This window comes from Emydura macquarii, unplaced genomic scaffold (assembly GCF_026122565.2).
Source record: "Emydura macquarii macquarii isolate MOO-44397 ecotype Brisbane River unplaced genomic scaffold, CSIRO-AGI_Emac_v2 contig_1230, whole genome shotgun sequence".
Lineage (NCBI taxonomy): Eukaryota > Metazoa > Chordata > Testudines > Chelidae > Emydura > Emydura macquarii.
Genome location: NW_027131367.1, coordinates 3193095 through 3210332, shown reverse-complemented (window position 1 = coordinate 3210332; position 17238 = coordinate 3193095). Strand labels below are relative to the sequence as shown.

The following is a 17238-nucleotide window of genomic DNA, read 5'->3' as shown; positions in this document are numbered from 1 at the left end:
CCCCACCACACTACAAAGAAAGAACCTATCGGGGTGACGCACGGACTCTCCCGTGAAATCCTTCCTGTCTCCGCGCCAACAGCCCGGATGCTTCAGCAAGCAGCCAAGGTTCATGCTTCGAGGTCGGGGGCCAGTCGCTGGAGACAACCCAGCTATGCTCCATCCAGCCTTCCCGCTGAGGACGTCTCGGGGAGCAGAGGGTAGGGAAAGCTGAGGAAAGGGGGGCAGGCCCAGTCAAGGTTCTAAACCCGTGGTGGATAACTCCCGACCCCCCTCCAACATATGGGGGGAAATCTACAGGGCCGAGCGTGTGAAAGAACCAGGAGGGAGGGCCAGCCGTGTGATGGTCCGATCCCACCTTGGCGCTGCGGGGAAGGTCAGAATCTCATTCTGTCCCCATACAGCCCAGCCATTTGCACGCTGGAAATTTAGTGCGGTTTAAAAAAAAACCCAGGAGTAAACTAGGGCGTGTGAGGAAGGATGGGAGGGGAGATATTTTATTGACTTCCCTTAATTACTGTAATTAAAAACATGTAAAGAATCTTTTTTTAACGACTTTGCCATTATCATTAGTTGTTAGCGCAGCTGCCTTATTAATTTCTCATTAGCTCCTTGATTTGTCATCCCTCTTCGGGAGTGGGGCGCGCGGGGATCTGGCTGTGAGCAGGTCTGGGGGTGAGGCTGGAGCGGGGTTGGGCTCACGTCCAAATGACTGGAGGAGAAAGCCAGCCCCTCAGCACTGGAGTCAAATCATCCCGGGGCCAGGAGCCGGAACAATGCCTAGGCACTGCTTGAACCCTGCTTTAACTCTCAGGATTAAAGGCCGTGCGCTAGACCCCCACAGAGGACTCACTGCCCACACCTGGAATGGTCCTGGTCCAGACACAGAACCGCCAAACTCATTGCACCAAGGTGTAGGCCACTTTCAAACCGGACCCCTGGGCTCTCAGCTGCAGAGGCGCTGTTCCCGGTCAGCTGTCCCTGCTTGGCTCTGCTCAGAGACTTTCATGCCCGATGACGCGATGAGCCACCAGCAGGGGCTTGTTCAGACAGATTTCTCAGTTCATTACAGCAGCCCCAAAATCCCCTGGGCTGCGGAAGACAGGCCGAGTTTCGGAAGCCCCTGGGTGAGCACACCTGAGCGTGCCGGTACTTTCTGATTCATAGGTTTGGAAGGCTAGAAGGGCTCTTGGTGAGTATCTAACATGCCCGCCGAGATCACACGGACCACGCGACCTCCCCCCAGCAACTCGAGCAGCCAGCCCACACCTTCGGGTTGAGCGAGAGCACATCTTTGCGAAAAAGACACCCAGTCCTGATTTAAAGACTCCCCCGTGCCCCTAGCTGCACTGGTGCAATGGTTAACTGCCTTCCCTGCAAACAACGTGCGCCTTATTTCCAACCTGAACTTTTCCAGCACCGACTCCCAGCCACAATCCAATGGGCCCTGCCCCTGCGGCTTTTTCACCTCGGTTTTAAAAGAAGTCAACGAGCGCTTCCATTTTCCAAATAAAAGGGTAGGTGAGCACTTGCATAATCAGATTCAGCAGCTCTAAGTCCCAGCGGGGCGTCCTTTCAAAGGAACTTTCCATCCAGCTAGGTCTGTGTGAAACCCCTCGCTGGATACGTCAGGGAAAACGACCGAGGGAACCGTGTCCTGACATCTTAACATTTTACCTTGAGAACCATTGCCTGCAACAGCCTTATTACACCTCAGCCTGGCCTGTGCTGCCTTGGCAGTCTGCTTAGCCACACACTGGACTGGGGCCACTGTAAAAAGCTGGTTCGACCATTGTTATTTGCTGCACGCAGAGAGCCCAGCTGAGAGCAGGACCCTGTTGCGCTAGGCGCTGTGTTTAGCCATCGTAGGAACCGGTCCCTCGGAATTTAAACAGAGGACAGGGGGATCATTATCTCCACGGTACAGACAGGGAACAGGGCCCAGAGAGGAGAAGTGACTCGCCCAAGGGCACACATGGAGGCGGTGGCGGGGCTAGGACTTGAATCTGGGTCTTCAGAGGCCGCCCTTCTTTTTCTAGCAGCGCTTTGCGCCGAGGGTAAGGCTCTGCCGGTGACGGGCTGTAATCAGCACCCTGCCAGCTCTGCCGGCGGGGACCAGGGAAGGCTGCAGTACAGACTGGGCTCTGAGCCAGGCAGTGACCTGACGGTTAGCACGCCTGAGGCTGGCTTGCACTACCGCCTTCATCTTGCTAGCCCGGAGGGGTGGAGGGCTGCCCCGCTGGTGAATTACAGGGCGCCTTCCCAAAGACTGCTGACAGTGGCACCCCTCCCCAGCCCCACACTCCTCCATCCCTCTGAGCGACGGGACTCGCCAGCTGCCCGCGCCTCGCGCCAGCCTGAAATCCATCATCTTCCTCCCAGCCTTGCCCGCTCTGGAGGGCGTCCGCAGCTGCCTCACTGCTGATTTATGCGGGCGGCTCGCCCCGCACCAGCGTTTGCATTTGCTTTCCATAATGATTACAAACGCTGTTTGCTTTAGGCGCCTGTCGAGGGTTACTGCGGGGAACAGAACGGATTTCTCTCGCTCCCGGATGAATGTCACTCCGAAGTGAAGCTGGGCTGATGCTGGCTTGAGAGAGGCATGGTGCAATCTGCCCTCCAACAGCTCTGCCAGAACACCTCAATCCCGACCCACAGACCCCGCACCAGTCCATTCTTGCCCTGCCTACACCCCCAGCTCTGCCCATGCCCCTCAATCCCAGCCTGCAGCTCCCTGCTCTCCCCGTCTTGCAAACCCCTCCCATCTCTGCCAATGCCCCGAATCCTGGCCTGGTCGGCAGGGCGTACGAGTGGCCCAAATGACTCCTTCCAGTGTGGATGGCCTCGCCGTGAATTCCAGCTGCCCCTTTGCCTCGCTTCCTTAGGCCCCTCTGAAGTTCTTCAGCCCCTCTCCTGAGTCCTGATTAACGGAACAAATTCGGATCATCTGCACCCGTGGTCACCTCGCTGCCCCCGCCCCCCTTTTCCAGCCAGTCCCCTTGCGTTAGCCTTCCTTGTGTCGAACAGGGAGCCCTAATTCCTTCCCCTCTGCAGCCGGTCCCTTGGCCCGCGTCTGAGCTGGCGCTGAGCATCTCTGTATGACGAGAGCATAAATGACTTCGGCGAGGGATTCAGCCTGAGAAGTGCAAGCCCAGGACACCCTGGCTTGCAAAGGGCTTATCGCCGCAGAGGCAGCATCACTAGACATGAGGCTGGAAGCTGCTCGGGGCAGGGGCTGTCTCCTGTCCTGGGTTCATGCAGCACCTAGCGCAAAGGGGCTCCAGCCTCCCTCGGGCGCTACCGTCCCACCCGTAAATAAGCACAAGGCCAGCGGCCCGCCGAGGGCTGTGGAGCTCTGCGGGGTGGCTCCAGCTCCCGGGACACAGACTCACCCACGAAAGGAGACATGGAGGAAGGGGCCACTTACACGCCACCTGGACTTCCGTCTGCCTCTGCAAGAGGGCCCCCATCCGGTTGCGGACGATGCAGCGGTAGACGCCGGCGTGGGTGCGGTCCAGCGACGTGATCATGTACCTACGGGGGCGAGAGGGAGAGATGACTAAATAGATACAGGCACCCCACCCGTTAGATCCGCTGGGCGGCCAAGCACAATCTGTCACATCGGCTGGGAGATGAAGCGAATTGCGGCTACCTTTATGGCTCTCTGGGCGGCAGCAGCACGACCGAAATCCACAATGATCTGCTCAGGCACCAGTTTAGCTACGTGCGTCTCTGGGGCACACGTCCCAATCCACGAGAACAGCCAGAGGGGTGCGGGAGGGGAAGGAAAAGAGAAAGCCCCCTGCTGGCAGCAAAGGGTATTACAGCAACACCGCCAGCAGGGTAAATTTGCATTTTTTTAACCCATGATGCTTTGTGGAAGATCGGTCCACCAGCGACTATTAGCCAAGACGGTCAGGCACGCAGACTCCAGAGCTGTCCCTAAACCTCTGATTGCCAGACACTGTGACTGGGCAACAGGGGATGGACCCCTCGAAACTGCCCGGTTCTGTTCACTCCCTCTGAAGCATCTATCACCGGTCACCATCACAAAACAGGATGCTGGGCTAGATGGATCATTGGTCTGACCACACATGGCCGTTCTTATGTTCTTCGCAGCTTCGTGGTCTCCCTCTCCCTGGCTCTAACATAGCTCAGGTCCAGCAAGCGCCTTTAAAAACCAGCCATGCCAAGTGTGGGAGAGGAGAAATCCCTTGCTGCGGTGAAATCAATGCCCTGGTACCGGAGCCAGCAGGCGCTCGCTGTACACGGGGACGCAGACAAGGGCCGCGTACATAATTTTGCTAGGAAACACGGAGCAGTGTTAAGCAGCTGCCCCCACCGCTCGTGTCCACCTGTGTCGGGGGACAGGCGGTGATTCATATGACGGGGAGGCGCCAGGCAAAGCCTCATTCAGGCTGTCAAAGGCAGAGGCGTCTGGAGGGCCCAGAACTCCTGATTTCTGCTTGCAGCCTCTGAGCTTCCAAGAGGCCAAATGAATTCCTAGCAAAGCGCTGCTCAGAGTCACAGGACACAGTGCTGTCCCCCCAGCAAGGGCACAGAGTCCTTGGGGTCTGTTCTGGGCCGTGGGAAATGAGCGCCCTTCGCCCCGCTGAGCCCAGGAGGGAAGGAGCGGGATCAGGGCTCCTTCTCCTCTATTCTGGCCTGCAGCCTTTAATGCTGGTGCTTTCCCCCTTTGCTGCGGTGCCATTAACGACCTCTCCCCTCCCCACACCTGCCGCTCAGCGCAGCGGGGTCCTGGGGAGCTGCAGGACCGGTGGGATGTTTGGGAGGGCCCCCTCGGCTGGGGGATCCCCTCCCAGATCTGGGGTTGATGCTGGGCGCTGGGGCTGCGTGTCAACGCATCACACGCGAGCTCCAGGCATCTGCTTCAAGTGAAGCAAAGTCACAGGGGCCGTCTCTGAAAATGCCCCTGTTCCGCCCCCTTTCCGAGGGGCCCCGGTAAGCAAATGGCCACCGGAAAAGGTGGAAGCAGCACAGGGTTGAACTGTACCTTCAGCGAGGTGCGCTCCAAAGTCTTTCTTGGCCTACTTTATTATACGTTTACACTTCGACTGGCCGGAGCCGACGCTCCTTTCTCTTCTCATCGCTAAGATTTGACTTCTAGTTTTTAAAGGCGGCCTTTTTGCCTCTAGCCACCTCTTCTACTCTGCTGTGTAGCCCTGGCGATATATTTTGCTCCCCCTTTCTGGTTGGGGTTTGTCTTTTATTTGGGGTATACCTTTCGGTTGAGCCTCTCTGGTGGCATTTGAAATAGTCTCCATGCAGCTGGCCGGCATTTCACTTGTGACTCCTTCTGATTTCCATCTAAGCAGCTTCCCGGCTGCCAGGTAGTTCCCCTTTTGGACGTGAAATGCTGCCGTGGTGGGTTTCTTTGGTATCCCCCTCGACAAGGCTGTTTGATTTCATTACATTCTGATCACAATCATCGAGCAGTTCAGCTCGTCACCCTGTGCCAGCCCCTGTGTGCTTCTGAGCACTGAATGAAGAACTGCCTCTCCCCGGGTGGGCTCCAGGACAAGCTGCACCAAGGAGCAGTCATGAATGGTGTCAAGAAATTGTCTGTCTGCACCCTGGCCCGAGGCAAGGTAGACCCAGTCAGTCTGAGGATAGTTGAAATCCCCCATGATTATTGCATTTTCTGTCTCTGTAACCTCTGTAACCTGAGCATCTCACCAACACTGTCCCCGTCCCGTCCGGTGGTTGGCAGGTATCCCTGCTGATCTGCTCCTCGTGCTCACGCGGGGAATTCCTAGCCGTAGCGATTCCACGCTGCAGTTTGATTCATTGCAGATTTTTAATTTATTTGACTTGACGCTTCTTTCGTGTACAGTGCCACGCCCCTGCCAGCACTACCGACTCTGCCATTCCTATCTAGTTTGGACCCTGGCATTACTAGGTCCAGGGGTTATCCTTATTCCACCAAATTTCCACCAGGCTTATTATATCAAGAGCTTCATTTCATGCCAGGCACTCCAGCTCGCCCGGCTCAGTGTTTCGACTTCCAGCGTTTGCACATGCCGTCTCCGCCGGCCGTCTGCGGTCAGAGATTCTCGTACCAGCATTATTCCCACCCCTCTGCTAAGGCAGCCAGGAGAAACAACCCCACAGCGGCCCCCGGCTCAGTCCAAACCCAGCAGGAACCGCAGAGGATCCAAGTTCTGCTTGGCCAGTTGAGTTCTCTCTTTCCCGCTCACGGCAGGGGCTAGTCAGAGGCCACGGGCCCCCGTGTTCAGTGCTGGCTTTGCAGTCAGAGCATTGCTTAGACTCAAAGAGAAGCTGGCTCCCTCTCCGTCGCACGCCTTGGCGCGCCACATGGCCATTCCTGGGACCCGGGACAGCCTCCTGGCTCAGCTCCCTGGCCCGACACAAAGGGAACCGACGAGTGTTCAGGGGGAACAAGCAGCTTCCCCCAGGGATGGGGACCACGGAGCGGCCTGGCTTCCCAGCTCCGGCTCTCAACAGCAGACTCGCTCTCCCAGCTCGGGGCAAAAGCCAACTTCTCCAGCTCACGCGGAAACGCGGCTGGGCACCGCTCAGGCAACACGAGCTTTGGTCCCTGAAACATCATCGCCTCCTAGGCTGAGCCGCTTGGCCGCTTCTCTTCTCTTCTCTCACTCCAGCCCACCCCGTCGCAGCCAGCCTGACTCCAGGGCCTTCGGACCCCCGGAGAGACGGGGCGAGGCTCCCAGGAGAGGGCCCAGCGAGCTGCCTGGGGAGCAGGGCTGGCCCGCCTGGCGAGGTTCTGATTAGTCCGGATCGAACCGCGCGCCAAGCCTCTTATCGTCCCTGCCACCCGCGGCTGCCGGGCTTATCTCTCCCGGCGCCGGCGTCGTTAGATTATTAGGAGATAAAGAAAATAAATGTACATTGGCTCATTTCAGCTCCCATGGGCCCCAGCCGTTAACCCCTCCCTGCGAGCCAGGCCCCACTGAAGGAGGCTCCAATTCCCCCGTGTATTTAACACTCAGCCCCCCTGTATTTAATCACATGGGGGTTACGGGGACCCCCCAGGAACCCCCCCCCCAGTCCCGCCCCAAAGCTTTCAGCCTAGAGCAAGCAGGAGGGGGAAGAGACGCACCGACAGGGTGAGCCATTTGCCCAAGTCATGCAGCAGGATGCAGCGCTAGGACCAGAAACCAGGTCAGCGCCCTACCCACTAGGCCACATTGCCTCTCAGCTTCAGGAGCCTGGCCTCGTAGGTTAAAGCAGCACCTGACGGCCGGAAGGCACGAGCTGCAGCCGGAGGATTAATCTCAGGGGCTCCTGTGGACAATTTCTGTACAGAACAGAGAGAAACCAGAGAGGAGGAGGGAATAAAGAGAGAAACACAAGCTACCCCCCTGAAATCCAATCCAGAGTTAAAAAGCGCTGCAGGCGGCTTCGGTACGGCTTTGTGTGTCCTTTCGAGACACAGTTTAAATTAAACTTTAATAACGAGAGACAAACGTGCAGCCGCAGCCTGATAGACTAAAAACCCCAGCACGGCCGCCCACCCGCTGCAGGCAGCAGAAATGCCCAGCACCCGCCTGCCCCCCATCCACCCCCCACTGATCAGCTCCCCCCCAGAGAAGAGCGCGAGGTGAGCAACTCGTTCCCCGTGTTGCCACACTTGGAATTTGATCTGCCCCACGGGGCGGCTGCAGAACAGCAGAGGGGAGCCTTTGATGCGACGAAGGGGAAGGAGGGGATCGAGGTTTCGCTTCACGGCCCCCCCAGAGAGGCTGGGGGAGCAGCCGCGCTCTGCCATGCCAGGGCGCCAGTGCCAAGCGTGGGGCTAACGGAGTCGGGGGAAGTGGTTCTCTCGCTCCAAGGCATGAACTAGATGTGCCCTGAGCCGCCTGCGTGTGCGTCCCGGGGTTGATGGTGCTGGGACAGTGAGTCATATTGTGGGCTTGCAAGCCCTCTCCCTGCAGGCATCTCTGCTCACCCCTGAAACGCCATCCGCTCAGCCGATGCACGGGAATCCCAGGCCGCGGCTCCCTCCCGTGCTCAGAGGGCCGTCGCGCCGAATGGTGCTATCGGGCCCAACGGGCCTTCTGCTCTGGGGCGTGCTCGCTGGGAGATGAGGCTGAGACCTGGCAAACTCATGTCACTCGCCTCCACGGCCGAGATGGACCCCCCCGTCGCTCCACCACGCTGCAGTAACGATCGACAAGGCTGGAGGAAGCCGAAAGGACCCCAGGGCCCTCGCGGGCTGTGAATGCCGTGCCATCTTCCTGTCCGCGCTGCCTGTCTGCCCCGTCCTCGGGTGCCGGCCGGGGATTTGCCGAAACAAAACGAGCGCCGTCCAAGTGTGTCCGAGAGCTGGCTCCTTGCGTATTTCAGTCCCCTGCCGGCTCACGAGGAGGGAGCAGACAGGCGGATCGGAGCCGGGGACAGGCGCAGGCCGACATCGCGTGACTGCAAGGAAGCCCGGCGTTCCCAGAGCCTCTCAGAGGAGAGACCAGAGCTAATCGGTGCGGCTTGCCGGCCTCGTCTTAAAAACAGGGCCCCACTGCTCCCAGAGCAGCTGAAACGTGACAATCCTTCCAGCCGCCAATTTGGGGGGAGGGTCCCCGACCAGCCCTTAGGTGGCAGTGCAGGACCCCCACTCGTCCCAGTAAGGGCTTGGCCCTGGCTCTCCAGCGCAAGGGCCTCAGGGGGGAGCCACACCATCCTGCCAGCTCTCCCCTGCCCCTCGCTTTCCAGCAGTGGGCAAGCACACAAGGAGTTCGAATCCCCAGGCTCGTCAGTCTGGCCTCGTCAGCCCGAGCTGTGACCTCCCGGCAGCCATCACCCCGCAGCCCGTGGGCCAAAGGGAGCACGGTTTGGCCCCTGCGTTCCTGCAGCGCCTCCCTCTCCGCCGCGCACATCCCCATCCCCCCGCTGGAGGGCAGACTGGAGGGTCACAACGCTCCCGACTGGGCGAATCTCAGCATGCCGCGGGCCCCAGACTAAAAACCCCTAAAGTCCTCCGGCCCGTGGCCAGCCCTGCAGGGAGCGGGCCCCTCGCCCTGGGGGAGAGAGTCCCTGAGCGTCCCGCCCGATATCGACAAAGAGCCTGCCTGGCTTTAAAGACGACTTTTCCATTCCGCCGGGCTGTCAGCCACCGGCGCGGAGGCCAGAACTAAGGGGCAGGCTCTCCTTGCGCTGTCCTCGTTAATAAATCTCACGCGCGCACACGGGCCGGAGAGACACACGCGTGTGCTCCAACTCGCACACTGGGCCCCGGACCCCGCGTATGTGCATGCACTGGAGCCCACGAACCCGCACGCCAAGGCCTCGCACACCCCAGAACAGACTCAGGCGTGTTCCCTCACACACGGGCGCAGCCATGTGCCCGCAGCCCCTCCCTCTGCTCGCTCGCTTGGCTGTGCCCCTGGGGACCCGGACTCCATCCACCTCTTGCTCCATCCTCAAGGGAAGCCAGGGGAGGCCGAGGCCCGGCAGGGCTGTGGGAGCGGCTGACACAGGCCAGCCGAGGCCAGGGAAGAAATGCGGGCTCTCTCTGTGCCAGGTGCCATCCTAGAGGGATGTGCTGGACCATGTCTGTGTCATCTTCCCCCCCGCCCCCCCGAGAGATAGCTAGAAACTCCCGCACGCTCCCACCCCTGCGGCACAACCCTGCACCGGCACCCTCCTCCCCAGACGCAGACGCACCGAGCAGCAGCTGGGACAGCTCCACGCCTGTCCCAAGGGAGTGGGCAAGACGGGGGTGAAGCCAGGGTAATGGTACACAAGGACCCGAGGGCAGCCAGGCAACCCCAACGGTGTGAGCCGTTCCCCCCCCCCCCCCCCCCGCCTTTTAACTGCACGCACCCCTTGTCTCAGGACCACAGCGAGTTCCCCGGGGACGGGCATCCCGCTCGGAGATGCAGAAGGGCTGGCAACCACCCCGGGCTTCTCTCTGCCCCACGCCTGGCTGGGATCGGCTGCATGTGTACGGCCAACTGAGTTCCCGCTGCATCTGTCTGGGATCGATCAGCAAGAAATGGCCCTGCGCCCCCACCTGCGAGCGAGTGAGCAAAGCTCACAGGGGCACAGCACACACTCCCCCTCCAGCGCAGCGCGTCCACAGAGCTCCAGGTTCACAGGCACCCCTGGGTCACGGCTCTACCCAGTCCTTGCTCCGCACCGCAGCGGGATGGCAAACCCTCTCTGCAAGGCCGACGGGGGAAGGAGACAGCGAGACCGCAGCACTGCACTCACACGCAGGCTTGCAGAGAGCAGCGGGGCGGGCAAGCTGGCTGGGACTCTGTGGCGCATTCCTGGCTCCGACACTGACTCACTGTGTGACCTGGGGCTGCTCCCCTGCTCCTTGCCTCAGTTTCCCGTCTGTAAAAGGGGGATGAGAACACTCCCGTCACCTTCGGGGGACTGTCCAGGGCTGAGAGCACGCAACGCACTATGTAAATAAGCAGGAAGGGCTGAGAATCACATGGAAAACACACGGGCTCCCTGAGCTGCCTTGTATATATCTGAGGCTCATCCAGAAGATCAGATCATGCTTGGTGTGTGGGCAATTCTAGCCTGTCTGATCCCAGCTACGCCCCTTACATGATACCTGCACTAGCCTCATGCATGGCGCACAAGCCACCTGCACGCAGACGTGCCGTGTGTGCATGCACAAGCGTGTGCACAGCCTGCAGCCAGGCCTGTGTGCGCATGCATGCGGCGTGGTGAGTACAGGACGTGCGTGTGTGTAAATGCACAGACCCAAAAACCGCTTACACTGCTCCCCACCACCTCGTTGGTATTGTGCGCTGGGTGTGTGTGTCAGAGCCCGCATCACATTCAATCGAAGCCCTTGATTAATGCCCAGCGCAGGATCCGCCAGCCCCCTGGAAATAAATTCCAACCCCATCCCCGGCCAGGGCTGGAGACTCATTTGAATTCAACCTCCCTGCTCACTACTCTGATGGCCTTTTCTATCAAACAGGGCTGCCAGGCTCCCGCCCTGGATTCTCCGGCTCTGTGGAGTGCATCACACACCTCGGAGACGTCTCCTTGGGTCTCCGAGGGGAGAATTAAGAGACAGCCTCCGCTCGGTCCCTGACGCGAGACACCCCTGCAGGTCCAATTAATGGGCTGCGTCTCACGGCCACCAGAAGCGAAGGACCATTAAGGAGATGGCCTTTTTTGCACACCTGAATGGATGGAAATAGCCCAGAGAAGAGAAGTAAATTACTCAGCACAGCCTGGCCTGCAGTTATTAACCAAATCAGAGGAGAGGCTTTGTTCTTCACTGCTTGCCTTCCGCACAGGCTTTTATCCAGGGTTGGCTTTAATTTTGTTTCCTTTCTGATCTACCTGGCCATTAAAAGATCCGTCACCAAGTGCAGGCGCTTGCCTGACAAAGGGACGTGGCTGCCGTCGCAGGGCTGGGAATTAATGGGGAACCACAATGGCGAGGGCCGGCCCTGGAGGCGGGCAGCTCGGAAATCACGAAGCACAAAGTTTGCTTTACGGTATTAACTCTCCAGGAGCTGATCTGAAACCAGCCTCCCTGGGAACCTGGCCTGGCCTGCCGAACGACCTGGTTTGTTACTGGCAGGCTGCCCACCAGCATTAGGCTGGAGCGGACTGCTTTGTTATTGTAGGGTCGCTCACAAGGGAGGGGATACATGCCCTGCTTGTTATTGTAGGGTCGCTCACAGGGGCCAGGATACATGTGCTGGCTTGTTATTGTAGGGTCACTCACAAGTGCCAGGCTGCTGACGTTGATTTTTCCAGAGAAAACATGGTTGCTGGGGAAAATCCATGCCTAAAGAGAAGAACGGTCCAGGCTGTGCAAACGTGACGGGTGACCAAAGACAAGAGAGCGTGGCAATGCCAGCGGGTAAGGCCAGGCTTCCAGGCAGTGCGGGTCAGGAAGGGAGAGAGGTTACACTGGTGGCTGGGTTGCTTTTCTGAAGCAGCAGGCCTGAGCCCCTGAGGGGTGCAGTGACGGGTGACCTGGCGATGGCTAAGTGACGGCGTGACACTGACTCCTACCCAGCTATTTAACCATCCCTCGAGCCTGTGATCTAGCTCTGTGTAAACCTGGCACACATTGACACCCGGACAGAGGACCACTTAATTAAGTCCCCTTAGGTGTCCATCAAAGAAAGCTAATAGTCCTGAAAGGTCAGCGGCTTTACAAGCCCCCGGAGCTGTCACCGCGCGGCTACCCCGAGGTTCAACATCGGTGTTCTAACGCCCCGGCTAAACCACATCAATACACGCAGCAGCTGCTTTTCTTCCGGGCCCGGGAGAATTGGGCTGCATCTAATGCCGGGTTAGCACAGGCAGCCCTCCCCTGCCCTCCCCTCCCCTCCGAAAGGGGTTTGGAACCAGGGTGACCAACATCCACTCCCCTGGGTGAACCTGCTGGGAAAACAGCCTGTTCTGCTCCCGGGGAGGAGACGCACGAGGATTTCTCGTCTCATCTGCTCCGTTGGGTCGGGTGGGGGGCTGCCCTGCTTCCCGGAGGGATTCTGCTTCTTGGGGGCTGATTTCCCAGCCCTCCACTCCCCCCCCCAAAGATGAAACAATGAGAATGTGGCTAGCATTTCCTTCTGTGGCAACAAACCGGATACAAAAGGCACCTGGGATATTTCAGGGGGTGGTTGTGTGACCTCACCTGTCGCTCCTGTCGCTTTGTCATCGCAGGGTCACTCGCGTGCTGGGCGGCACACCTGCTGGTTTGTTATTGCAGGGTTGCTTATGCAGGGATGTTAAAACTCTTTGATTATCATAGGGCTGCCCAGGATTTATTTGAGGTGGAGGGGAAGCCTCAGCTGAAGCATTTGTTCTAGCAAATTACAAACCAGAACATTGCAGGTCCATGCGACGCTCTGAATACAAGCCATCAGAAGCAACAGCTCCGCAGATCTGGGAACTCAATGCCTTGGCACAGCCCCTTTGATTAACATACTGTGTAACGACTAATTAATTCTAGAGGGGGACATGTACTTGAATCGTTACTGTGTGATAATGAACCGCCACGGGAGCATTAAAACACACTTAGCAAGATTTAACAGCTCCCCCCATGCTCTAGCACCTATGTACGCAGAGAGCAGCGGCCAGCTGCAGCAGAGGGGCCTCGCTCAGTATGGGTTTAACAATCCCCCTGGGATTTAATCAGCTCATGTTAACGGCATTATTGAATCTCAATTAGCTCCTGATTGGAGAAGGCTGCATTTTGACACATGTGGCCAGGGCCAGCATTTGCTGCGCCTGCCAAAGAGACATTTTGCTGTGGTCAGGGGAATTCCAGTAACTCCAACGGCCTTGTAAATCGCCGGCTCAATTGGCCCTGCTAGAACAATAAGCCATTTAATAATTTATGCACATGCATTCATCTGCTGGCTTCCTCCGGAACGCAGAAGTGCGGAGGGGCCCGGCCACGTCAGGCCGGAGAGAGGCAAAAATAACAAGACGGCTGTTCATGTTTCAGTATCTGAAAGGGACACAGCCAAGGTCAGGGCAGGAGGCTGGGAACATGTCCTACTTTCCTCAGCTGCTGGGGTGAGTGCCTTTCTGGGGCGAAGCCGGCTTTTCCACAATCCCCTCCCCTCCCCTGTAACCAATCATCACGCACAGCCTGGTTACCCTACAATAACAAACACAGCCCAGCCCTCCTGAGCAACCCTACAATAACACACCCACCCACAGGCCAGTGCTAAAGTCAGGCACTGCTCAGTGATCACATACCCCTCCAGTAACAAACCAGCAGCAGCCCAGTGGGCTGGAATGCGCCTGTGGGGCGGGGGTTGCTGCTGGGGCTTTATTGCGCAGTCAGGTTTGTTTGCAGAATTTACTCCTGTATCCTTTCCATCTGTGCGGCTGTTTAAAAAAAAAAATCAAACCAAAAAGCTTTTCTTTACAAATCACTCCCCTTCGCATTGCCAGCTTCCCCTTGAAATTGGCTTTTTCGGTGTTTTTTTTATATTTGGCTCCTTTTTCACAGGGGAAAAAACCCCCAACGACGGCCCGCTAGTGACGCTATTCTGCAGTCCACAGCCGCACGGACCCTCACGTCAGCAAGGGGGCTAGAACTCAGAGCCCCCCCCCTCGTGTGGCAGCCCGGCCATGTGAATTAGAGGAAAGTCTCCACTACCTGGCAGGAGCATAGGGCCTGTCAACACACTTGAGCGGTTCTGATTGCACCGGCCGAGCACGCACCATTCATCACACTCTGCACTGAGCAGACCCGGCCAGCCGTAGGAGGGGGGTGGGAACTGGCCATCAGGAGAAGGGACTGCAAGGCCACTGCTTCTCCAAACTGCCCCCAGATCCTGGATTGGCAAAACCCTGCCACGACGTGGCACGTGGGGCAGCCTGGCTCATGGGAAAGTGGCCCTTCCGTTTCTGGCTGCCCACGGGCTGTTGAAGCGTCATGGACAGGGCCCGTTATGGGATCCTCCCCGTTTCACATCCGCCCCCTTTCTAAATGTAAAGTTTACTGACCTTTCGAGAACCTCGCAGGGTTTGAGCTGCATCTGATTTTTAACCGCCTGCGTCCTCCGCCTCCCTAGAGGGGCTGCGGTCAGTTCCAGTCCAATCGGCTGGCCAAGCCCTGAGCGCTTTACTCAGCCAAAATCCCTGCAGCCGATGACCATTTGCTTGTAACGCCAGAGGAAGGAGCCCAGAAACCGAAGTGGGATTCTTTTCGCGGAGCCGCTCCCCGGTTTACCTGAACGGGAGCAGAACCAGGCCCGTTTTCTTCCCGGCTTCCTCAGAAAAAGTTATTACAAGAGGGGGAAAAAATGGCAATCTTGTTCTAGAAAGAGAACCCCAGGGCGTCTGGGCCAAGCGAGGAGGGGTGAGGGCTGCAGTGCAGCGTCTGAACCCCGTAGCGGGGTGTTGTGGGGAATGAGTCACACAAAGACGTTTTGGGGGAGAGTGACATGTCTAGCAGTTAATACGCAAGCCAAGGAGCTAATTACATTTTCCTAACCTCCAAGCGTCTGGCAGAGCGGTTGCTGGGCTCTTGGGAAGACACGGGAAATCCTCTGGGGGCGGGTGCTAGATTCCCGGACTCGATGTGGCGGGAAGAAGGAATGGAAGTGGAATGAGAATGTATTTAATAGCGGGAGAGGGGCGCGTATGTGAGAGTCTGTCTGTCTGTCTGGGCATACATTTACTAATATATGCGCGATGTAATTTCAGACGGGATCAGGACTCGGTACAAACCCTAATATGACAATCTCATGTGATAAATTACCAGCCCTAGCCAATCTGCATGTGAAATTTCTTGCGCGAGAAATAAATATCCTCAATTCGCCAGAGAAGCTCCTTCCTTTGGAGGGTTTCATTAAAGACATCAAACTGCCTTATTTGCATCTTATGATTCCTTGTATGAAAAGAGCTCAGACTCCGGAGAGCCCACAGGAGATCCACACGCTGGAGAGAGGAACTGCGGAAAAATTTATTAGCCCGGAGCCATAGAAGTGTGCACACATGGGGCTGGGGGAGACAGCATGCACGCTGCAAAATCTTTCCAACTTCGCAGCCTCGAGCTCTCCAGGGACGCTGGGTTAAGCTGCCTTGTCCTTAAGGAAGGACAAACTCCTCCTCCGAGCAGTTTAGCTTTTCCCTGAGAGCTGCCCCAGGATTTTTCCAGACAGATGCACCCGTCAGGTAAAGGGGGAGGACGGAAGATGATCCGGCGCTCAGCGCAAGCCAACCGCCGCAACGCGAAGCGGGGCCGAAAGCGGGCTCGCTGGCATCCGGCTGTATCCTCACGGCACCCGGGCCGTGGGAGCCACAAGGAACTAGCGAGCCCCGCATGCTTTGCGGTGCGAGCTCGCCGGCTCTGCGCCAGGCAGATGCAAACCCGAGACGAGGAAGGGCCCCCTGACCAGCATCCTTCCCCGACCGGCGGGCAAGGTCCTGCGAGGGGCCTTTTTTGCAGACCCCCTCGTCCCCTCCCACCTGCCCACCTTGGCCCCTCTGCAAATCGCGCCCCTTTGTTTACCTGGCCCTGAATCACTGCGGGAAGGAAAGGGGGGGGGGGTTGCTATAGCAACACAAGGCAAAACTGGGAGGCAGTTTCTTTTCTTTAAAAAGAAAAACGTGAACTTCTTAGTCTTCAATGCCACGCTGAGTGAAAGGCGGCGCGGGACCCCACGCTGGGCGAATCAGCCGCATTCCCGCCCCGGCTCCTGCCGCCTCTGCTGCAGGACGGGGGTCCCCGAGCTTTGCGGGGCCGCCCCTGCGCGTCTCAAGAAGTTCAGGGCGCGATGTCTGCGGGGAAAGGAGAGGGGGGAGAAACGCCGGGGCAGCTCCTCAGACCACAGGACGCAGGGCTTTTGGGCACCCAGCCACCGGCCCATGCTGTCCCCGGGCCAGTGCAAGGAGCCAATGATGCTGCAGTCGGCTGGCCAAGGGCTACCCAGGAACCCTCTCGGTGAGGGCACACGGATGAGGTCCAGGCCGGGGCAGATGTAGTCTCCAGTTCAGCGGGTGGGCTGTTCTGGACTCCGGTAGAGGGTCAGGGCATGGGGAGGGCGTCAGAGAATCTTTCAATCAAGATTTGGGGACTTCCCTCAAACTCCGCCAGAGGTTCTGGGCGTTACAGGAGCGGGTGGGCGAGGTTTTGTGGCCGGCGATGTACAGGAGGTCAGACGAGATGATCATGATGGTCCCTTCTGACCTCACAGTCTATGAGTCAAACGCGCCCTAAAGCCACTCCTGGATCCAAGTCCGGACAAAGGAAAGGGAGAAATTATCTCGGAGACAGAAATAGCAGTGGTGGCTTTCTGTAGGCAGCACGTTCACCTGGAGAGGGCGCTCCAGGTTCTCCCCTAAGATGGGCTGACTCTGGGGAGAAGCATGATTTGGTGATTAAAGGACTGGGGGCCAGGACTTGTGGGTTCTGTTTCCAGGTCTGCCCCTGACTTGCTGGGTGGCCGCAGGCGAGTCACGGCCCAACTCTGTGCCTCAGTTTCCCCACCTGTGCGATAGGACAGTGCCCATATTGCTGAAGTGCTTTGAGATCCTTGGCTGAAAGGTGCCGCATAGGTGCGACTGTCGCTGTTGCATCGTGAGTGCAAAGGCGACCATTTCCCAGCCCTTGAAAAGGCTCCAGATTCACCAATCCAGCTTCCCGCCAGAGGATGGCGAGAGAAAACACACAAGTGCGGCAGGGAAAGCCAGCCAAGCCAAGCCGCTGATCTGTGGCTAAGGAAGCCAACAGGCTCCACGCCAGTCCCTGCTTGCCTTTAACCCACCTTCTCCAGCAGCTCAGCC

At 58.1% G+C, this 17238-nt stretch overlaps 1 protein-coding gene across 1 annotated transcript in view; it reads right to left on the bottom strand.

Annotated features, from left to right (window-relative positions):
- Positions 1–17238, bottom strand: part of SDK2 (sidekick cell adhesion molecule 2) — a 129174-nt gene that overhangs the window by 44127 nt on the left and 67809 nt on the right. Inside the window, 1 exon segment of the mRNA XM_067547282.1 lies at positions 3428–3534. Coding sequence (XP_067403383.1) covers positions 3428–3534 — 107 coding nt within the window.